The following is a 22,975-nucleotide window of genomic DNA, read 5'->3' on the forward strand; positions in this document are numbered from 1 at the left end:
AGAGCTGAGGGTGGTTTGATGGATCTGCAGCGGGGGTGACTCTCTTTGGGCCCCTCTCTCCTGCTCAGGCCGCTCATTGCCAAGAAGAACCCCAAGATCCCCATGTCGAAGATGATGACGGTGCTGGGGGCCAAGTGGCGAGAGTTTAGCGCCAACAATCCCTTCAAGGGGAGCTCGGCGGCAGCAGCGGCGGCGGCAGTGGCCGCCGCCGTGGAGACTGTCACCATCGCGCCACCGCTGACTGTCAGCCCGCCTCAGCCCATCCAGCCTATGCCCATCCGGAAGGCCAAGACCAAGGAGGGTAAAGGTAAGCAGCCCATCTCAGCTGAAGGAGAAGTCCAACTCCCACCAACTGATCATTGAGCATTTATTAAGCACCTGCTGTATGCTAGGTATAACCCTAAGTACCAGGAACACAAAGAAAAGCAAAAAAGTGGTTCCCGCCCCCAAAAGCCAGTCAGCAAGCATTTATTAAGCACCTACTATATGCTAGACACTACGCTAAGCATTAGGAATATAAATAAAAGCAAGCCTCTTACCAATGACATACATAGAGGGAGGCAGGCAGGCAATAGGGATGATGTCTGGGGTGAGAGAATGGGGAAGCCACACTTGGGGATGAAGCTATGGATGTCGCCGTCCCTCTGTCCTACTGTATGTGAAGGTGAATAACAGGATCTTCTCTCTTAACTGGGTCACCAAGGGACTCAGTACTGCCTCCCCCAGTCAAATAGTATGTATTAAGCACCCCTTGTGTCCCATGTCATGTGGCCATATGGTGAGAGCTGGCCTAGAAGCCGAGAAGACACGGGTTCAAGTCTGTGAGAGTGAAGTCCCGGATCCACTCCTTATCCCTACTCCCTCTCATGAGAATTAGTCCATTATTAGTCAATGCATGGAGCATTTCCTCCAATGCCACCTCATGGCATGGAGAGGTGCCGGGTGCCATGCCCAGAGTCACATGGTCAGTATGTATCAGAGGACAGACTCTAGAAATTTTCATAAACAACTGCTGGGGAATGGAGGGGTCTCTGCCAGAGAGAGCGTCCGCAGTGAGAAAAATCAGAGCTCCGAGCACCGAGATAGTGAATGCAGAGGGAGATCGGACCAGGGTGAGGGCGGTGGGGCTTTGTCCAAAGCTGTCCATCTGTGCCAGAAATGAGAGGGCTGCGGTTCCTTCTCGGCTCGGCCCAGAACCCCTCCCTGGTGCCGCAGCCCGTCCCGATGTGCGCCCTTCCCATTCGCTCCTCCCGACATCATTCTTCTGCTAAGGCCTGGCGGTCCGCCTGCCGAGCAGAGGCATCTGGGAGTAGGAGGTGGCCAGCAGGGGTGAGGGGGCAGAGAAGAGGCTCGAGAAAAGAGCCTGAAACGGGAGATGGAGAGATTCTCGAGAACTCTGGAGGGAGGGCAGCTTCGGCCGAGGGATGGGCCTGGAGGCTGGCAACTTGTAGAGAGCGACAGTGGTCGTAGAGAGATGTTTCCAGGGAGAAGGGGCAGAGAAAGGTGGCAGGAGAGCGCACACGTGACGCCAGCATCGCTGCCGAAGACGCCAATGGCGGCAGGAAGGAGGTGAGGAAGGTTCCGTGAGGGCTTCCGCCAGGAGGAGCAGAATTCAGACAAGATGCTTTGGGAAGGCTTCCGGTCTGAGGCAGATCTGGGGAGGAAGCTCCAGGCGGGGAGCTCTTGTTTGGCTCCTTGCTACTGGCTTTGATGATTTTCACTGGTAGAGGAAGCTTCCTCTGGGGGAAATCTGTGTTCCTAATACTCAGAAATGATCTCGCACCTTAAGTGGGCATAAAAGGCTCCACTCGGGGCTTGCATCCCCTCGGGCGGGAAATCCCAGAGAACTCGGTGGTTTTAGTCAGTCTTCAACCCTTCCAGCATACACGGAGAGAACAGGTATGTAAGTATGTTACATATTTATGTAACCCTTCGTTTATTTAACACTTGAAGCACTTTACAAATAACATTTCATTTTATCTTGCCCTGTTCTGGGAGAGACTTGCTGCTATGATTCCCATTTGACAGAGGGGGAGACTGAGGCACACTAAAGTTCAATGACCTGCCCAGGCTCCTGCAGCTAGTAAGGGGAGTGTGGGCATCTTACCTCCGCCTAAAGACTGGGTGGGGGGCCCAGCGCCTCCCAAGGCAGCTTGTCTCCATTCAAAGCCACTGGCTCTTTCCTCGGTGCAGAACACTGAAAAAGAGGTCAGCCTCTTAGCTGCCAGCAGGGGGCGTCCTGAGCGCTGGGCCGGGCATCTGGCGTGACCCATGCTCTGTCTTGTCTAGGGCCCGGCGTGAGGAAGAAAATCAAAGGCTCCAAGGACGGAAAGAAAAAAGGCAAAGGGAAAAAAATGGCCGGGCTGAAATTTCGGTTTGGAGGGATGGCTAACAAGAGGAAAAAGGGCTCCTCGGTAAGTCTTCGGCAGAGAGTGCTGGGGGGCCGGGCGCCTGAAGTGTGTCTGCGGGTGAGCCACCGGGGCCACTCTGCCTTGTCCGCCTCAGTCTGCTTCTCTGGAAAGTGGGGCTAATCGTCGCCCCTACTTCCCGGGCGGGTGGGACAATCGAATACTTTTAATGGGCTTAGCACACAGTAGGCACTTAATAAATTATCCCTTCCTCCCTCCCTCCCTCCCTCCCTTCCTCCTTCCTTCAGTTGGAGACGCTTTTAGTCAGTGCTTCGAAGGGGGGAGAAGGGGGTGGATGGGGGGGACTGGCCCAGAGGAGGAGCGGGAAGCTGGGAGGGATGTGAAACTTCTCCAAAGATAGACTGGGGTCACATCGTGGAGGCTTGGCACGCCGGAGTTTGTACTTTGCCCCGGGCTAAGAGGGAGCCCTGAAACTTCTTGAGCAGGGGAGCAGCCCCGCCAGCATTGTGCCCGAAGCCTCAGCCGAGGGGGATCGGTCTGGGGGGCACAGGAGGGAAGGCGGCCGGTGGCCGGGCCGTGGAGGAGCGCAATGAGCCTTTATTAGACTCCTACTACATGCCCGGCAGCGCGCTAAGCCCGTTACAGACATGGCATGCGGTCCTCACTGAGATCTGCCGGGCGGGCGCCCGCGGGCAAGGGTCTGAGGCGGCCGAGGGCCCCGGGTGCGGGGGGCGGGAACGGCTCCGAGGTGGCGGAGAAGTCAGGAGGGGGCCACTGGGAGGAGGCGCCAGTCGGGGCCCGGGGGGAGGGGCCGCTAAGCGCGGGGCGTGTGCGGGCGGGAGTCTGTTCTCTTCTGCGAGGGCGGGGCGCGAGCTCCAGGGAGGGGGGGAGGACTGGCGGGAGCCCCGCCCCGGGAGCCGCCCGCCCTCCCCGCTGCGCCCCGGCCCCGGCTCTGCTGGAGCGCCCCCGTGCGGAGGGGCCAGCTAGCAGCTCTGCAGTTATCCCCTAGGCGTGCTGACTCCGGGCCGCTCCCGCCAGCTTTCCGGGGAAGGTGGGGAGGGGCGAGCAAAGCGGGGCCCAGGCCGGGGGCGGCGGCGGGGGGGGGGGGGCGGTGTGAGCTTGGTCACCGAATTACCCAAAGCCCAGTTCTGCTGTTTCAGATTTTTTTGGTCCTTTCCCCTTTTACATATATCATAGTAACCACCACCATCTCTCATCCGGGCCACTAGGGGGCGCAGTGGAGAGAGCACCAGCCCTGAAGTCAGGAGGACCCGAGTGCAAAAGTCTGTCTCCTTCCTCCTTCCTCCATCTGTCTTTCTCTTTTTTTCTTCTCCTCCCTTCTCCCTTCATTCCTTCCTTCCTCTCTCCCTCCCTCCCTCCCTCCTTCCTTCCCTCCTTTCTTCCCTTCCTTCCTTTCCTTCCTTCCTTTCCTTCCTTCCTTCCTTCCTTCCTTCCTTCCTTCCTTCCTTCCTTCCTTCCTTCCTTCCTTCCTTCCTTCCTTCCTTCCTCTCTCCCTCCCTCCCTCCCTCCTTCCTTCCCTCCTTTCTTCCCTTCCTTCCTTTCCTTCCTTCCTTTCCTTCCTTCCTTCCTTCCTTCCTTCCTTCCTTCCTTCCTTCCTTCCTTCCTTCCTTCCTTCCTCCCTCCCTCCCTCCCTCCTTCCTTCCTTCCTCCCTCCTTCTTCCTTCCTCCTTCCTCCCTCCCTCCCTCCCGTCCTCCCTCCCTCCTTCCTCCCTCCTTGCCAAGGCGGAATGCAAACTCTTTGAGGCTGGGGCTTGCTTCCTTTTTATTTCCCAGGGCCTGCCACGTGGTAGTTGTAAACGCATATTGATGGAATGATGAGTAGTGATGAGTATCCTCCTTGGATGTTCTTGCCTCTCTAGTCCATACTTGGACGTGTCTTTTGCCTATGACGGTAGATGTTGAGTCTGAAGTCAGGATGTCCTGAGATCGAATCCAGCCTCGGATTATTTCCTAGCAGTCCACTTCAAATGGGGATCATAATAGCACCTACTTCCAGGGTTGCTGTGAGAACTAAATGAGATTGTATTTATGAAGCACTTAGCACAATGCCTGGCATACAGCAGGCAATTAATAAGTGCTGGTTCCTTCTCTCGTCCTTTCCCCTGCAGAGTGAGGAAGAGGACCGGGAGGAGTCAGACTTTGACAGCGCCAGTATTAACAGCTCTTCCATGCGCTCAGAGTGCTCTTCAGCCTTGGGCAAGAAGGGGAAGAGGAGAAGGAAGAAGAAGAGAAGTAGGAACTCTGGGGACAGTTGGGACAAAGGGGTCTCTTCTGGTGGTTGTGGGGGAGGGGAGGAGAGTGCCATGGCAAGCTCCTTCAGAGCCTCAGTTTCCCCATCTGCAAAATGAGGTGGATGACCAGAGTAGCGTGGGTTGGCTTTTACCACTCTAAGGGCTGCGATTTTGGATGGGGGCAGGGGAATGCTCATCTGAGGATTATACATTGGTGTAAATGAGGGGTGGGCTTGGAGTCAGCAAATCCTGCTTTCAAATCCCACTGGCTTGGGAAAGTTGCCCTCAGTCTGGGCCTCTGATAATGCCCCAGGATTTACTTACAAAAGCATGGCATTGTTTGCGGCCTCTCACTGGCAGAACCGCCTGGACAGAGGCTCCTGAAGAAACTAGACCCCCACTCAAGGGACCCCAGGTCGCTACCTGGGCCTCGGTTTCCCTGTCTGGAAAATGAAGAGGCTAGATGATCTACAAGCCTTTTCTTCTCCCACTGGCTATTTCCAGCTATTAAGCAAGAAAGCTTATTCTCATGCCGCCTTCTTCTATGGGCATCCCTTAGCTCCAATCTAGGGCTTCTGAGTCAAAGAATAAAAAACATTGTGAACAGCCGAAGAGAGTTCAGAGGTCAAAGAGTCCCCAGCAGGGTCAGGGCAGCGGTCCTTTATCCCCTCCCCTCCTAGCACCTCCTCCTCATGGGGCTGCTCAGCTCCCCAATCATAGGCTCCTTCACAGTGAACTTGATAGACATGGAAATGGTTGCTTTTGGCTCCTAAGGAAGGTGAGGAGGGGCTGGGAATATTCTGTAGTAGGTTTGAGGTGCCCATGGGATGGAGGTTTTTGGACATGGGGGAGGGCCAGCCTCGACCCCCTTCTCTGTCTGTTTCTTGGGGGCTTCAGTTGAAGACGGGGATGGCTACGAGACAGACCACCAAGACTACTGTGAGGTCTGCCAGCAAGGGGGAGAGATCATTTTGTGTGACACCTGCCCCCGGGCCTATCACCTGGTGTGCCTCGATCCCGAGATGGAGAAAGCTCCAGAGGGCAAATGGAGCTGCCCCCACTGTGTAAGTGTGGCCCTGCTCCCCGGTTCCCATGAATGCTCCAGAGGCCTCCCCAGGCCCGCGGATCTCTGGCAGAAATGCAGAGTCTGAACATGGGGGCTCCCAGTCAGAGCCCCTTGCTGGGGTAGCTGCGACTCCAGCAAAGGAAGAGGTCTCTTTACCAGGGTTCCCCATCCAGAGCTACCTCCTCCAGCTTCCTGGTCTCCAGGGGAAGGGTAGGATGAGATGGAATCCAGGAGCTCCGGCTTGCCTTTGTTCCAGGACGGGGCTGAAAGTCCCTCTTACAGCACGAGGAGCTGCGGGGTGCAGTGGGACCTGGGGGTGGCCAGGCCCAGGGAGTCCCTTCTCTCCCAATGCAGGAGAAGGAGGGCATCCAGTGGGAACCAAAGGATGAGGAAGAGGAGGACGAGGAGGGCGGCGAGGAGGAAGAGGACGACCATATGGAGTTCTGCCGCGTGTGCAAAGATGGCGGAGAGCTTCTCTGCTGCGATACCTGTCCCTCCTCCTACCACCTGCACTGCCTGAACCCGCCACTGCCGGAAATCCCAAATGGTGAATGGCTCTGCCCGCGCTGTACAGTGAGTGTTGCACCCCTTCCTTGGGCTGTTAACCCCTTGCCCCCAGACCCCTAGCCTCTGCTGGGCAGCTCCAGGGACCAGGTGTTCAGGGGAAGTGCCCCGACCTGGGAGTTAGGAAAGGGTGGCGCAGTGTGTGGAAAGGGAAGGAGGGTTGGGACCCAAGGATCTGGGGTGGAGTCCTAGCTTCCCCCTTCCCTACTGCAGTGATTGTGGTGGAGTCAGTCACTGAGCTTTTCCTGGCAGGGGCTTGGAGCAGATGAGCTCTGAGTGTTTTCAGTTCTAACATTTTTGTTCTAAGCCGGGTCCTAGATCTGACCTCCCGGGTTCTAAGGGCCCTCCCAGCTCTGACTCCCTGGGTTCTAAGGGCCCTCCCAGCTCTGACCTCCTGGGTTCTAAGGGCCCTCCCAGCTCTGACTCCCTGGGTTCTAAGGGCCCTCCCAGCTCTGACCTCCTCGGTTCTAAGGGCCCTCCAAGCTCTGACATCCTGGGTTCTAAGGGCCTTCCCAGCTCTGACCTCCTGGGTTCTAAGGACCCTCCCAGCTCTGACTCCCTGGGTTCTAAGGGCCCTCCCAGCTCTGACTCCCTGGGTTCTAAGGACCCTCCCAGCTCTGACTCCCTGGGTTCTAAGGTCCCTCCCAGCTCTGACTCCCTGGGTTCTAAGGACCCTCCCAGCTCTGACTCCCTGGGTTCTAAGGACCCTCCCAGCTCTGACTCCCTGGGTTCTAAGGACCCTCCCAGCTCTGACTCCCTGGGTTCTAAGGGCCCTCCCAGCTCTGACTCCCTGGGTTCTAAGGGCCCTCCCAGCTCTGACTCCCTGGGTTCTAAGGGCCCTCCCAGCTCTGACTCCCTGGGTTCTAAGGGCCCTCCCGGCTCTGACCTCCTGGGTTCTAAGGGCCCTCCCGGCTCTGACTCCCTGGGTTCTAAGGGCCCTCCCGGCTCTGACATCCTGGGTTCTAAGGGCCCTCCCGGCTCTGACCTCCCTGGGTTCTAAGGGCACTCCCGGCTCTGACCTCCCAGGTTCTAAGGGCCCTCCCAGCTCTGACCCCCTGGTCCTAAGGGCCCTCCCAGCTCTGACCCCCTGGGTTCTAAGGGCCCTCCCAGCTCTGACCTCCTGGGTTCTAAGGGCCCTCCCAGCTCTGACTTCCTGAGTTCTAAGGCCCTCCCAGCTCTGACCTCCTGGGTTCTAAGGGCCCTCCCAGCTCTGACCTCCTGGGTTCTAAGGGCCCTCCCAGCTCTGACCTCCTGGGTTCTAAGGGCCCTCCCAGCTCTGACATCCCATGTTCTAAAGGTCCTCCCGGCTCTGACCCCCTGGGTTCTAAGGGCCCTCCCAGCTCTGACCTCCTGGGTTCTAAGGGCCCTCCCAGCTCTGACTTCCTGAGTTCTAAGGCCCTCCCAGCTCTGACCTCCTGGGTTCTAAGGGCCCTCCCAGCTCTGACCTCCTGGGTTCTAAGGGCCCTCCCAGCTCTGACCTCCTGGGTTCTAAGGGCCCTCCCAGCTCTGACCTCCTGGGTTCTAAGGGCCCTCCCAGCTCTGACATCCCATGTTCTAAAGGTCCTCCCGGCTCTGACCCTCCTGGGTTTTAAGGCCCCCCCCCCCAGCTCTGACATCCTGTGTTCTAAGGGCCCTCTAAGCTGTCATACTCTGATTCTATTATTTTCCTCCATCCTGGATGACAGGAGATGGCTGATGCCCACAGGCATCTCTGTTGAAAGACTTTGTAAAGCTGGGCTCCGTTTTACACCGGGCTCGTCCCTTCTACAAAGCATGGGGTGTTGGGCCCAAACTTCGGTGTCTGTGCTGTGTTCTCTCTCCCTGCTTTTGTTTTTTTCCATTGAACAAGTATATATATTTTTTCTCTCTCTCCCCTCCCCTTTGCATTGGGGATAAAAAAGAAAAAACAAACTCTTATAACATATACACAGTCAAGAAAAACTGATCCCCTCCTTGGCCGTGGCCAGGAACCTGGGTCCCTCACCCCTCCACGTAGCCCCTAAGTACAGCCTGTTCCTACGCAGTCTGTGTGCCGCCCTCCTGGGGAGGGGAGACAAATGCTCTGTGCAGGTCCCTCCGTTCCCCTCGGGAACCTAGAGATTAGATGGCAGCCTCCTCGGAGCGCTGGTTCTGGGCCATGGGGCTGCAGCCTCAGGCGGCTGGGATTTGTGCTGACCACCCTTATGGGACCAAGAGGTGGATTCTTTTCTTGGCCAGCAGCCGGGTTTCAGGGGCTGCTTCTGCCTGGGAGGTTGGGGGAAGGGGAGGCTGGTCCATAAATCAGGGCTCTTCCCTGTGCTCCCCAGCTCACTGGTCCCCTCAGGACCCCTGCCCAGCCCCCTTGATCTATCTCCTCTAGCATGTGTGTGGATATGTGTGTGTATAAAATATCAGGACCTTGGGCTTGGCTTGGGTCTGATCTCCTTCCCCTTTGAGCCCTCCCCGGACTCAGGTCCTGCCTCGGACACCCACGCTTGCTGTGTGGCCTTGGACAAGCCTGGTCACTTCTGGACTTTGGGTTTCTCCTCTGTAAAAGGGAGCTGGTTCAAGTGTGTCCTTGCTTCCCGACAGGGCCGTGATTCCAATCCCCCCCTCGACCTCCTCCTCCCCAGGGGTATCTGTTCTTTGTCCCGGCTTGCTCATGGTCAGCTCATTTTGGCCATGTGGATACTGGACTCACTTTAAAGTGACCAGCACTGGGGGCAGCTAGGTGGCGCAGTGGGTAGAGCACCAGCCCTGAAGTCAGGTGGACCTGAGTTCAAATCTGGTCTCAGACACTTAACACTTCCTGGCTGTGTGACCCTGGGAAAGTCACTTAACCCCAGCCTGGAGGGGGGGAGTGACCAGCACTATGGGCCGGTGGGTAAAATGCTGGGGTTGGGGTCAGAAAGGTCCGAGCTCAGATTCCATCCAGGGCACTTATTCTTTGGAGCAGCAACACGGGTTAGGAGAAAGTCTGGTTATCAAGAAGGCCTAGGGTTGAATTCTGACAAGTCTATAACAGCTGCATACCTCAGTTTCCTCATCTGTAAAATGGGATAATAATAATAATAGCACTTACATCATGGGGTTATTGAGATACCCAAATGAAGCAATGTCCATATAAAGCGCTTTGCTAATCTTAAAGTTCGGGAGTATTATTGAAGGTAACCTTGGCAGAAAGTGGACCCAAATAAAGACATTCTAGACCTAGCCCCTGCTATGGGCAGCTGAGGAAGGGGCCCTGTTGTGAGTCCCAGGGGCTTCTGGGATGGTGGTGTTTTGCTGAAGGGGGGGATTTGTGTGGGGTGCAGGAAAGGGCACTAGATGAGATGTCAGGGTACTGGGCTCTGTTCCCAGGACTATCACTAGCTTGCTTTGAAATCTTAAGGAAGTCCCTTCAACCCTGAGCCCTCGGTTTCTTTGTCCTTCCTTCCTTCCTTCCTTCCTTCCTTCCTTCCTTCCTTCCTTCCTTCCTTCCTTCCTTCCTTCCTTCCTTCCTTCCTTCCTTCCTTCCTTCCTGTCTCTCTGTCTCTCTTTGTCTATTTCTCTATCCTATGGGATCTTTTCAGATCTGGTCCAAAACAGGTAATCCTATCATTGAGGGTCTGGCTGTTAAACAGCTGGGGATCCCCCTTTCCTTCTCTGTCCTCAGTGCCCCCCCTTGAAAGGGAAAGTTCAGAGGATTCTGCACTGGAAATGGACAGAGCCACCCGCCCCCTTCATCACTGTGCTGCCCCCGCCTGACGCTGACCCGAGCATCCCTCTGCCCAAGCCTCTGGAAGGCATCCCTGAGCGGGAGTTCTTTGTGAAGTGGGCTGGATTGTCCTACTGGCATTGTTCCTGGGTGAAGGAACTGCAGGTGAGGAGGAGAAAGAGGAAGGGAGGGGAAGGGGGTGTATGATACCATGTAAGCCTAGGGCTGCAGTCTGCAAATGTGCAGCTTGGTCATCATCGATCAACAAGCACTTATTAAATGCCTGCTGTGTGCCAGACACTCTGCTGGCAGAGCCTCATTTGCAGATGTAGAGGTTGAGACGTTTTCCAGTTCCAAGGGGCTTATGTGCTCTTATCTCCAAATACAGTCTTAGGCCAAGGGGAGATTCACGGGGAGGAAGCAGGAAGGAAGGAGATCTAGTTCCTCTCCTTTGGCCATCACTGTGGCTTTGCCCGAAGCTCAGAGGTGATGTCTGTCCGAGCTGGGCAGGGCATATGTCTGTCCGGGCCCTGGGGCCTTCTTGACTTTGTCTCCTCTGCCTGGGGACCAGCTGGAGCTGTACCACACGGTCATGTATCGGAACTATCAAAGGAAGAACGACATGGACGAGCCGCCACCCTTCGACTATGGCTCTGGAGATGAGGAGGGCAAGAGTGAGAAGAGGAAGAACAAGGACCCCCATTACGCCAAGATGGAGGAGAGGTTCTACCGTTATGGGATCAAGCCCGAGTGGATGATGATTCACCGGATTCTAAACCACAGGTGAGAGGGTGGAGGGCTCAGTGCCAGTTACGTCTACATCCGAGTTCCAGACTGAGGCAAGGAAGGGCATATGAATACATTTTAGGAAGGCTTTTTTTTTTTAACAAGAAAGATTGAAACAAGGTTTAACTAAACTACTTCATTTCCTTAGAATCTCCTGGCCCATAAATTTTATCTGCTCTCACCTAAAATTTGCCTTTCTAAATTTTAGTACCAGGTTTCATGTCCTTCAAGCCACAATTAGAGTGGGCAACTGTGACTCTTCTCCAAGGTACTGAAATTTAGGGGGCGGGAGAGACTTACATGAACTGATGCTGAGTGAAATGAGCAGGACCAGGGGATTGTTGTATATTTCAACAACAACACTATATGATGATCAATTCTGATGGACGTGTCCCTCTTCAACAGTGAGATGAACCAAATCAGCTCCAATAGAGCAGTAATGAACTGAACCAGCTCCACCCAATGAAAGAGCTCTGGGAGATGACTATGAACCACTACATAGAATTCCCAATCCCTCTATTTTTGTCCGCCTGCATTTTGGATTTCCTTCACAGGCTAATTATACACTGTTTCAAAGTCCGATTCTTTTTGTACAGCAAAACACCTGTTTAGACATGTATGATATATTGTATTTAATTTATACTTTAACATATTTAACATGTATTGGCCAATCTGACATCTAGAGGAGGGAATGGGGGGAAGGAGGAGAAAAATTGATACAAAAGGTTTTGAAATTGTCAATGCTGAAAAATTACCCATGTATATATCTTGTAAATAAAAAGCTATAACAGAAAAAAAAAAGAAATTTAGGGAGTGCTGTTAGTATGTTTAACAGGTAGAAGAAAAAACTAGCCTTAGCACTTGTTGGACCAATCAATAAGTCAGTTAAGCCTATCACACATAGTAGGTTTTTCATAAATTGTTCAATCAAAAAGCATCAAATCCATTCCTGGTAACAGCCTCCCCTAGAAGTGACCTGATGTTCACAAAGGCTCATATCTTTTTTTTATTATTATTTTAGCTTTTTATTTACAAAATATATGCATGGGTAATTTTTCAACATGGACAATTGCCAAACCTTTTGTTCCAATTTTTCCCCCACAGATGGCAGGTTGACCAATACATGTTACATATATTAAAGTATAAATTAAATACAATATAGGTAGACATGTCCAAACGGTTGTTTTGTTGTACAAAAAGAATCAGACTTTGAAACAGTGTACAATTAGCCTGTGAAGGAAATCCAAAATGCAGGCGGACAAAAACAGAGGGATTGGGAATTCTATGTAGTGGTTCATAGTCATCTCTCAGAGTTCTTTTGCTGGGTGCAGCTGGTTCAGTTCGTTACTGCTCTATTGGAACTGATTTGGTTCATCACATTGTTGAAGAGGGCCACGTCCATCAGAATTGATCATCATACAGTATGAAGTATATAACGATCTCCTGGTCCTGCTCATTTCACTCAGCATCAGTTCATGTAAGTCTCTCCAGGCCTTTCTGAAATCCTCCTGCTGATCATTTCTTACAGAACAATAATATTCAATAACATTCATATACCACAATTTACCCAACCATTCTCCAATTGATGGGCATCCACTCACTTTCCAGTTTCTGGCCACCACAAAGAGGGCCGAGGGGCTCATATCTTGAGCTCTCTCCCTTCCTTTAGCTTTCATATCCACTGAATTTGTCTTTAAAATTTTGGTATTAAGATACCAGAATTGCTAATTAGGGTTCTGATCCTCTGAAAGTTCTCTCTTTGTCTAACTTAAGGGCCCATATACTGGGCATCTGAAGTATTTTGATTCTTCTCTTTGGGAGAACGGCCAAGGGGAAGAGGAAACCAAAGATGCATGATTTTCACCTCTGGAAGTTGCATATTAAAAGCACAGACTATAAATCCTCCTTCCTCCCCCACCCCAAAGCTGGACAGGTGAATTTTCCCAAAATATATTATCCCAAAGCCCTGATAACTACTAATTATTTATTGAAAAATCCATCAATTTCCCTGGTCACAAGGCAATTCTTCTTACTTTTATTGATTTCAGGACTTGGTGCAACCATCACTCATGCAAACCATTCTCACCTGTCTCTGCTTTTCTGTGGAAGCCATTAATTTCTTTCCATGAATCTTACAAGTCTGTTTCATGTCATTTTGGGCACATACCAGAGGCTCCCTCTGTCACAAAGAGGCATTGCCCGCTCTATGATTCAATCAATTGATAAAGTGCCTACTGTGTGTCAGGCGCTGTTCTAGCGAATATGAACAAAAGCATCAAAACACCCTGCCCCCAAGGAGCATATTCTTGGGGAGTGTCCAGATAAGAGATGGACAAAATAAACAAAAAGCCAAATGGGGAGTGGGCTCCGTAACTTTTAGGGCTGTGGGTTAGGAAAGGTCTCATGAAGGATGCAGCATTTTAGCTGAGTCTTGAATATCCTGGGCAAAGGCTTGGAAGGTGGAGATGGATGCTAAGTGTGGGGAACAGCTAGGAGAAAACAAGTAGGTAGGGCAGTGGATAGAAGATCTGCATTTAATTCTGGCCATCTCAGGTTTCAATAATGTGCATTTGCATAATGAAATTTGCACCTTGTATCCCCTGGGCTGCTGAGAAGACCAGAGTGCAACCTGCCCCATGCTCACGTAAAATCTCAGTGTCCCCTCCTCCTCCTGCCCCCTATCCGTAGCTCTCAGGCCAGAAGCAAATTCTATGTCTGTCTGGCTTTGTTGCAGCTTTGACAAGAAGGGGGACGTGCATTACTTGATCAAATGGAAGGACCTCCCCTATGATCAGTGTACCTGGGAGATCGATGACATTGATATACCCTACTATGAGAACCTGAAGCAGGGCTATTGGAACCACAGGTACCTGCCAGGGCTGGGGCTGGGGGCACTGGGACAGGAGGCCTCCCCTGGAGACCTGATTGGATTCTCATCTCTCCCACTTGTCTTTCTGTTTCTCTTCCTCTCCTCTCCTCTCCTCTCCTCTCCTCTCCTCTCCTCTCCTCTCCTCTCCTCTCCTCTCCTCTCCTCTCCTCTCTGTCTCTCTCTGTCTCTGTCTCTGCCTCTTTATCTCTGTCTCTATCTGTCTTCGTCTTTTTCTATCTTTGTCTATTTTCTCTTTCTGTGTCTGTCTTGTCTATTTCTCTTTTTTCTCTGTCTGTCTCTTATCTCTGTTTCTCTGTGTGTCTCTTCTTTTTCTCTCTCTCCTCTCTTTCTCTCTAGTTTTCTTTTCTCTGTCTTTGTTTCTCTCTTTATTTCTGTTACTCTCTGTCTCTTCTCTCTCTCTCTCCTCTCTTCTCTCTGTTTGTCTGTTTCTCTCTCTGTGTTTCTCTTTCTCTGTCTCTCTGTTTCTGTCCCTCTCTATCTCTGTCTCTCTTTGTCTATTTCTCTGTTTTGTCTGTCTGTCTGTCTCTGTCTCTCTATTTCTTTCTCTCCCACCCCTCACCCCTAGTTTTCCTCTCTCTCTCCTGCTTATCTCTCATTTCTGGTCTCTTGTAGGGAGCTAATGTTAGGAGAAGATTCCAGGCCGCCCAAGAGACTGAACAAGAAGGGGAAAAAACTGAAAGATGACAAACTGGAAAAGCCTCCGGAGACTCCCTTGGTGGATGTGAGTGGGGGGCTGAAGGGGAAGGATGGGAAGACCTGGGTTCAAATTCTGTGCCTGATACTGAACACCATGGATAAATCATTTGGTTGGGCTGAGCCTGTTTCCTCTCCTATAAAATATGAATAATAACAAGACATGCTGCAATGAGATAAAGTGTTATCTAAAGGCTGGTTGCCAGAGCTGAACATGGCTCTGAGAGCCCCCTCCCCAGACCAAGTGCCCTATGTGGCATTTAAAGCTCTTCATATTCTGGCTCCTCCCTCAGACCAGGACCCCACAACAAGCTACACCGGTCCCCTATCTATCCCGTCTCTGCATCTTTACATTGGCCCTCCACCATGCTGGGAATGCCCTTCCTTTTTTACTTCTGCATCCTAGAAATCCAGCTTAATCCTCCTGCAGGAGGCCTTTCCTGCTTCCTTCTATCAAGATTATTTTCTATCTGTTTATAAAGGATGTGTCCCTAGTTTTCAACTTAGAATTTAAATTGGAATGTAAGCTCCTTGAGGGAGGGGGTCCTCAGCCTTTAGCGTGGTCCTTCAAATTATCTTCCTGAGACTGATTAGCTCTAAGACCCTGAGAGAGTCACTTCACTTCTCTGTGCCTCAATTTCCCCAGTTCTTTCTTCTGTTGGAGATAGTGACAATAATACACCTCCTTTGAAAGATGTTGTGAGGACCCGGTGAGGTAATGAAGCTTTGCAAGCCTTTAAAAGCTTTTGTTGCTATTTTTAGTTTTGCTGTTACTTGTGGAGAGGTCATAGTTAGCTTCTGAAGCAAATCCTTCCTTAGGATGTCAAAGCATTAATCCCAGCTTGTTTGTCTTGTGGGAACAAACTGTCCTTTTAAAAATATATCCAATGGCCACTCCTTTCTAATAGAATAATAGGTCATATTTCTGTGGCACCCACTATGTGCCAAGCATGTTCTAAGTGCTTTATAATTATCATCTCACTTGATCCTCATGACAGCCCTGGGAGGCAGCTGCTTTTATTATCCCCATTTTACAGATGAGGTAATGGAAGCTTTCCACGTACAGAGAGATATTATTAAGCAAAGCAGACAAGCCCATTGGCTCTGACTAGTGTCTCATGATGGATGTCTCATGCTGCACCCATAGTCCACCACCTTTCTGTGGAGAGGACAATGGATTATTTGATTAGAAGGCTTGAGCTTGCTTCCTACATTGATCAGAGTTCTTAGATTCTTCAGTTTCTGGGTTTTTTTCTTTATATTATTATATAAATATATCATATATAAATATATAATATAAATAAATAAGAGCCAGCTAGGTAGCACAGAGAATAGAATGCAGCACCTGGAATCAGGGAGACATCCTCCTTGAGTCCAAATTCAGACTCAAGACATTCACTAGCTGTGTGACAAGTCACTTTACCCTGCCTGCCTCAGTTTCCTCATCTGTAAAATGAGCTGGAAAAGGAAAAGACCAACCACTGCAGTATCTCTGCTAAGAAAACCCCAAATGGGCTCACAGAGAGTCAGACGTGACTCAAAAATGACTTTAGCAAATCTATTTCCATCTTCCTTCTCTGCATTTGCTGTATCTGTCTGTACAGATCTTTCCATTTTGTGATATATTTCTCATTGATCATTCATTATGGTGTATTATCCATTATTTTTATATTTCACTACTGGGTCATCCGTATTTCCCAATCAGTGACTGGTCCCCAGTTCCCTACCAGCTCCTACATCTCTCTTGTTTTTATCTGTGGGGCCTTCCTCTTTGTCTGGAATTTATGACCTAAGAAGTTGGATCATTGGATCAAAGAGGTTGAAAAATTCAAGAGACTTTTAAAAAATCCTTCCAAAGTGTCTTTGAAAGTGGCTGGGGGGCAGCGAGGTGGCGCAGTGGATAGAGCACCAGCCCTGAAATCAGGAGGACCCGAGTTCAAATCTGGTCTCAGACACTTAACACTTCCTAGCTGTGTGACCCCCAGCCTCAGAAAAAGAAAAAAAAAAGAAAAAAAAAGGCTGGGCTAGTTTACAGCTTCACTGGTGTCAGGTCATGTTGCCTCATTGTATTTAATGATCAGCTGCTTGGTCCTAGGGAGGGATGATCATATAAGAGGTGATGGCAAAGCTTTGAGGTTTACAAAGGACTCTACATCCGATATGTCAGGTTGGGATGGATACCAGGCTTTGGCTCATACTGGAAGGAGTGGAAAGACAAACTAGATAGGGCTCCCTACAGCCATAATAATGGGGGGGGGGGCTATGGCTTATAACCAAAGGTTAGTGTGGAAATAAGGATGTGTTTTTTTTCTTATCCAGGTCACTGACCCCCTGAAATCTATCCATGGATTCCTTTTAGGGTCCATAGGTCACAGGTTATTAAGAAATGACAGTTTGGTGGAGTAGATAGGATGTGGGGCTTGGAATTAAGAAGTTCTGGGACAGGAAATTTTTTGGCCTTTTAAAAATTTTTATTTTAATGTCTTCAGCTTTCAGCACAGAGCCGTTCATCAGTAAATGCTTTGTTGATTGATAGACAATGTCTAGACACATGAGCCTTGGTCTCTTCTCCCCAAACAGCCCACCGTCAAGTTCGACAAGCAGCCATGGTACATTGACGCCACAGGAGGCACCCTCCACCCTTATCAGCTGGAGGGACTGAACTGGCTGCGGTTCTCCTGGGCCCAGGGCACAGACACCATCCTGGCCGACGAGATGGGCCTGGGGAAAACGGTCCAGACCATCGTGTACCTGTATTCCCTCTACAAGGAGGTGAGCCCTTCATTTCCTCCGAGGGTTGGTGTGGTGCAAGAGGAACAGCTCTCCCAGGGGTCACCTGTGTGAGATCATGGACAAGAAGGGAGGGGTTGGATTTGGCTTAGAATCCTCCAGGCCCTTTCCTTCTGAGTCTGTGACTTTGGGATGAGATTCATTCTAAGGTCCCTTCATTCTTTGCATTTGGCCCGTGTGCAAATATGGCCCTAGTGCTTGGGGCTTAGTTGCCAGTCTAAATCAGTGATTTTACCGAGGGCTGTTTGGGGAGAAGAGGCTAAGGTGGCAAGCTCACTGGGCCATGTTCTCCCTCTTCAGGGTCACTCTAAGGGGCCGTACTTGGTCAGTGCCCCGCTGTCCACCATCATCAATTGGGAGCGGGAATTTGAGATGTGGGCTCCTGACTTTTATGTGGTCACTTACACTGGGGACAAGGAGAGCCGATCGGTGATCCGGGAGAACGAGTTTTCCTTCGAAGACAATGCCATCCGGAGTGGGAAGAAGGTTTTCCGCATGAAAGTAAGAGCTGCTGGGTTTTGTTTTGGGTTTTCTTGGGCTGGGGAAGTAGGAGGATTGGGTTCATTACTCAAAGGAATCAAACACATTATGTGGAGGAGTTTCTCAAGACCGTATCATTCCCCAGGGGGGTAGCATCTTCTCCACTGGGATTTTCTTCAGAGCTTTTATTTCCCCTTCATTATAATCACCAGTAGATTAGACTCTCTGCTCAGAATCATGCTTTTAGATGCACAAAATAAAACAAATGATATTACACAGGAAACCAAAAGTTAGTGTGAAAATAAAGATGTATTTTTTTTCTTATCCAAGTTCACTGATCCCTGGAAATCTATCCATGGATTCCTTTTGGTGTCCTTAGATCGCAGCTTATTTTAGAAATTGTTATTAAGAAGTAAGTTTGGTGGAATAGATAGAATGTGAGGTTTGGAATTTAGGATTAAATCATACAGGGGTGGCAATCTGCATACGTGAGAGGAAATTCCAAAAGTCAGGGCCAAAAGAATAAAAAGAAATCAAATCAAAGAACTTATATTAAATGTTAAATAATTTTATTGATATTATTTAACATCCATTGATTCTTCTCTTACAATAGAAGGAAAACCAACAGAAAACCATGTGTATGAAGCATTCCTCACCCATAGTCCCCATCTCTCCATTGAGAGCAAGTAGGGAAGTTTGTGCTCGCTCATATTTTTTCCAGTGCTCCCATTGATGAACATCATTATCCAGACTTCATAAGCAGCCTTTTAGTGGCCTTTAAGTTCATATTTTATTTGCAATTTTATTTGCAAAACTCTTTACTTCATCTTACCCTTGAACAACAACCCTAGGAGGTAGATGCTACTCTTGTACCCATTTTATAGCAAAACCTAGACAATCAGAGCTTCAGTGACTTGCCCAACATCAACATGGACAGGAAGTTTCAGCATCTGGATTTGAAGCCATATCTTCCTGACATGACTCTGGGTCCAGTAATTTATCTACCGTACCACCTACCTGCCTTTTTAGGATACATCAATTTTTTTACCTTTTATTTTGCTTTTTTAGGGTTAATAGCATGGTCCAAATAGCATTTTCTTTTTCCAGTTATGTATAAATAAGACAAATTTAAACATTAATTTTTTAATTTGGAGGTTTCAACATCTTTCCCTCCTCCCCCAAAATGGTAAACAGTTTGATATAGGTTAAAAATGTGCAATCATGTAAAACACATTTCCACCAAGGTTCTATCTTAGATATGGTAACTAAAGGACAGGTTAGGAATTCCTCCAAACTATTTTAGCTTCTTATAACTCATGGATCTGTTCTCTGTAATTTCATCTAAATGATGTTTAGTAAGCTGTTTATATTTTAATAACCTCAACTCACTGTACGAATGATATGGAGCCATGCTGATCATTTCTATCTTTCTATTTCCATGGTCTTCTTCCTTTGCATTTTTTTCCCACATGGGAAAAAGGTTAAAAAATGGAATGGGCTGCCAAAAACATCATAAAAAGGAAAAAAGCCAGAACCTATCTTAGCAAAAATATTCATAACTGCTCCATGAATAAATGGAAATGGAACAACAAATTGGAAGGCACCCTATTCCCACAACTAGAGAATGACTGATGATATTGTGTTCTATCAATGCAATGGAGAAAAAATGATAAATGTGAAAACACTGAATATAAAAACTGTCTCTATAGGTAAACTGCTAAAGATGCTAGTGGGTAGGTGACTAGAATGCTTGTTAACTTTTTTTGGGGGGATTCTGCCTTATAAAAAAAGACTAGTTAGCTAGGATAACTGTCCTTTTTGGTTTTTAAGTCTTTTATAAGAAATAAAAATATTTTAGTGATATGGAGAAAGTTTTCCATTCTGAATGTATCTCTTTCAAGAAGAGAATTTCTTGAGGGCTGTCAGTGAATAAAGTATTTATTTTATTTTGTTAATTTTTAAAGCTTTTTATTTTTAAAACATATGCACGGATAATTTGACAACAGTGACCCTTGCATAGCCTTGTGTTTCGGATTCCGCCAGATGGCAAGCAATCCAATATAAGTTAAACACATTAAAATATAAAGCCTTTATTTTTAAGTGCTTACTCTATGCAGAGACACTCAGAGAAAAGGAGCAATCTCTTTTCTTTAATGTTAATTCTAAATGGTTGAACCATTTGGTGACCAGAACCTTCTGGGTCTTCGTCAGCTGTGTCTGTAGGCTGCAACAAGTGCAGAACAGTCTGGCTTGATGGCTGTGGGTGGCAGTGTGGAAGCACTGTTGTTCCCAAGGCTCTGGGGGCTTAGGCTTTTCTCATTAGGGACTGAGGGGAGAGGGTGGTTTGATCTGTGGGTGACAGCCCTTCAGGAGCTGCCAATGATGGTAGGATGGCTTGAATCGAAGCAGGGCTGATTGTTTGGGGGTGCTGCGCTGCTGCTCAGCCAGCGAGGAAGTGGATTTCTTTCCTCACCACTGGCTGCAGGGGCTGAAGTGGGAAAACAATCTATCTCAGCCTTTGCTTCCAAACTCTTCCCTTCCTTCCATGTAGAAAGAGGCACAGATCAAGTTCCACGTGTTGCTCACGTCCTACGAACTCATCACTATTGACCAGGCCATCCTGGGGTCCATTGAGTGGGCCTGTCTGGTGGTGGATGAGGCTCACAGGCTGAAAAACAACCAGTCCAAGGTGAGCTGCCTTATCCAGGGAGGTGAGGGGGGAAGAAGCCAGCCACAAGCTGCTCTCGTTCACCAACTCATTGTGGGCCCAGACAGGACACGGGAACACTGACCGCTCCTTGGATAGGTGGGCACGTAAGCGGAGGGCCCAGGACCAGAACAGTCTTTCTTCTCCTAGTTCTTTAGGGTATTGAATAGCTACAAGATCGACTACAAGCTGCTGCTTACGGGGACACCCCTACAGAACAACCTGGAGGAGCTATTCCATCTTCTAAACTTCTTGACTCCAGAGCGGTTCAAGTGAGTTACCCTTTTTGTCCAGAAACCCTGAACTGCAAGGGACCTCAAAGGACAACTAACTCAATTCTGACCTAAGCCAGGGAATTTTGTCCACAGTTTCCCTTCCCCTGCAAATTAGGCATCCCATCTCTGCTCCAGTATTTTCCATTTGTAGGACCCTTCAAGATTTGCTTTATGGGGCAGCCAGGTGGCGCAATGGATAGAGCACCAGCCTTGAATTCAGGAGGACCCGAGTTCAAATCTGGTCTCAGACACTTAACACTTCCTAGCTGTGTGACCCTGGGCAAGTCACTGAACCCCAGCCTAAAAAAAATTGCTTTATACATATGTACCAATTTATATGTAAATATATTTGTCATGTAGAATGTATATCTATATGTGCTTTACAAATCATCTCATTTGAGTCTTCACGATAATTCTGTAAAGCGGTTATTAAAGGTATGAAGGGCTCTAAGTGCCAAAACCTGGAGGTTTTAGGAAGCCACCAGAGTTTGAGTATGAGTATATTCATCTTTGCTTTGAATAGAGAATATTTTGGAATGGAGAGAGACTTGAGGCAGTCTGAGACCACCGGCAGGCTCCATGGTCCAGGGGTGAGGTGGTGAGACAGACAGAGGAGAGAGACAATGAAATCAATAGGTCCCCGAAGCAGATTAAGGGTGAGAGGTCTAACAGAGGGGACCACCACCGGATGAAACCAGGTCGTAGTCATGACAGTGATTGAGGGTGGTGAGAGCTCAGTCTGACAATGGGATGGGGATGGTGGTGAGGATTATGGGGATGCTCCTGTAACAGTGATGGAGATGGTGCTGCTTGCTGATGTCTTAGAGAGCAGAGAATTCAACCTGCTTTACACATGAGGAAACTGAGGTCCAGGAAATTAAACTAATTGTCCAGGGTTACCCAGTAAGTGTCTGAGGAGAGTTACTACCCCAGGTTTTCTTCCTTTCCCTTTAGCGATGTAGTGATGATCAGCTTGGTTTAATGGGATAAGCCAACTTGACTTGGATTCAAGAGAGAGATGTGTGTTTGAATCTTGCCTGTGCCTTTGGGCTCATCATTCGACCTGCTGGGATCCCAGTTTTCCTCATCCCTATTAAACTGGGAGATAGCATTATTTATTGCATCTACCTGATGGCACCCTGTTAACCCCAAAGCGCACTATGAATGTTACTTTATCAGAATGAGCGTTTGATTCCCTGTGTAGATTGTAGCCTGGATGTGATTTCAGGGATCGCCAGCAGTTTTTGTGGCCAGTCTGGTGATGAGCAGACCTCTGAATCTGATTTTTGGACTTTAGGCACATTGTGGTACATATACTTAGGACCTGCCAGGGCTTAGACTGTGGAGACATGGGAGCAGAGGATTTTAAACAATAGATTTAAGCTGACTCGGTTTCCTTTTGGCTGGCCACTCTTCACATCCTGGATTCTGTAGTGGTTTTTTTTTTTCCAAGACCCAGCTTGAATCCCATAAGCACATTGTGGTATCCAGCTCATAAGGCCTGCCAGGGCTTGGACTATGGAGACACGGGCTTCCATGTTATGGAGAGAGAACAGAGGATTTTAAATGATAGATTTAAGCTGACTCGGTTTCCTTTTGGCTGACCCCTCTTCATATCCTGAAATCTCTAGTTTTTTTCTTAAGACACAGCTTAAACTTTACCTTTTACAGGAAGCCTTTCAGAGTCCCCATCTCTGCTAGTACCTTCCCATCTACACAGTAGATATCTTTTTGTTTCCCTCATTTGGTGATAATCTCCTTGAATCTCTTAACCTTAGCACAGAACCTGGCACATAGTAAGCTGTTAATAATCATGGTTGTGAGTAAGTCTCCGCTTCTCTCGGCAGCAATCTGGAGGGCTTCCTGGAGGAGTTTGCTGACATCTCCAAGGAAGATCAAATCAAGAAACTGCATGACCTGCTGGGGCCCCACATGCTGCGGCGGCTGAAGGCTGATGTGTTTAAGAACATGCCAGCCAAGACGGAGCTGATCGTGAGGGTGGAGCTGAGTCAGATGCAGAAGTGAGTTTTCTCTCTGTGGCTTCTAGCCCTTCCTGCTGTCCCCTCCTTAAGCAGTGGTACCATGGAGCTCCTCCAGAGCAGGGACTGGCTCTGGCCTTTGGATCTCCAGCACTTAATGTACAGTGGTGCTTTACCCTAAGTACCTACTGTGTGCCAGTGTAATTATGAATGTCAGTGCTAGGTCTGCAGCTGGAGGACCCATATATCCAAATCTCCCTGACCTCAGTTTGTAAAATGAGAGAATGGGTTTGGATGATCCCTGAGATTCTGTTTATAATTTCCTCTTCCCTGTGTGTTCATTTCTCATCTCCACACTTCCCTTTCTGGTCTTAATGAACTGACTTCAGGATCCTGTCCTTTAGGGGCAGAGGGTAGGGCCTGGGGTCAGGAAGCTCTGAATTCAAAT

The 22,975-nt window shown here is 49.1% G+C and overlaps 1 protein-coding gene across 14 annotated transcripts in view; it reads left to right on the plus strand.

The window, feature by feature from the left end:
• Nucleotides 1–22,975, plus strand: part of CHD5 (chromodomain helicase DNA binding protein 5) — a 144,894-nt gene that overhangs the window by 68,402 nt on the left and 53,517 nt on the right. For all 14 annotated transcript variants that reach the window (XR_012488593.1, XM_074306423.1, XM_074306432.1 and 11 more), the window contains exons 5-18: nucleotides 69–307; nucleotides 2,290–2,414; nucleotides 4,499–4,622; nucleotides 5,519–5,685; nucleotides 6,042–6,260; nucleotides 9,886–10,092; nucleotides 10,499–10,710; nucleotides 13,448–13,579; nucleotides 14,216–14,324; nucleotides 16,877–17,068; nucleotides 17,387–17,587; nucleotides 20,118–20,255; nucleotides 20,424–20,545; nucleotides 22,396–22,569. Coding sequence is in view for 13 of the 14 variants with exons in the window: in XM_074306423.1 (XP_074162524.1) it covers nucleotides 69–307; nucleotides 2,290–2,414; nucleotides 4,499–4,622; nucleotides 5,519–5,685; nucleotides 6,042–6,260; nucleotides 9,886–10,092; nucleotides 10,499–10,710; nucleotides 13,448–13,579; nucleotides 14,216–14,324; nucleotides 16,877–17,068; nucleotides 17,387–17,587; nucleotides 20,118–20,255; nucleotides 20,424–20,545; nucleotides 22,396–22,569 (2,361 nt within the window). In the remaining variant the exon portion in view is untranslated. The remainder of the gene's footprint in view (nucleotides 1–68; nucleotides 308–2,289; nucleotides 2,415–4,498; nucleotides 4,623–5,518; nucleotides 5,686–6,041; nucleotides 6,261–9,885; nucleotides 10,093–10,498; nucleotides 10,711–13,447; nucleotides 13,580–14,215; nucleotides 14,325–16,876; nucleotides 17,069–17,386; nucleotides 17,588–20,117; nucleotides 20,256–20,423; nucleotides 20,546–22,395; nucleotides 22,570–22,975) is intronic.

The sequence above is a fragment of the Sminthopsis crassicaudata genome, chromosome 3 (genome assembly GCF_048593235.1).
Source record: "Sminthopsis crassicaudata isolate SCR6 chromosome 3, ASM4859323v1, whole genome shotgun sequence".
NCBI lineage: Eukaryota > Metazoa > Chordata > Mammalia > Dasyuromorphia > Dasyuridae > Sminthopsis > Sminthopsis crassicaudata.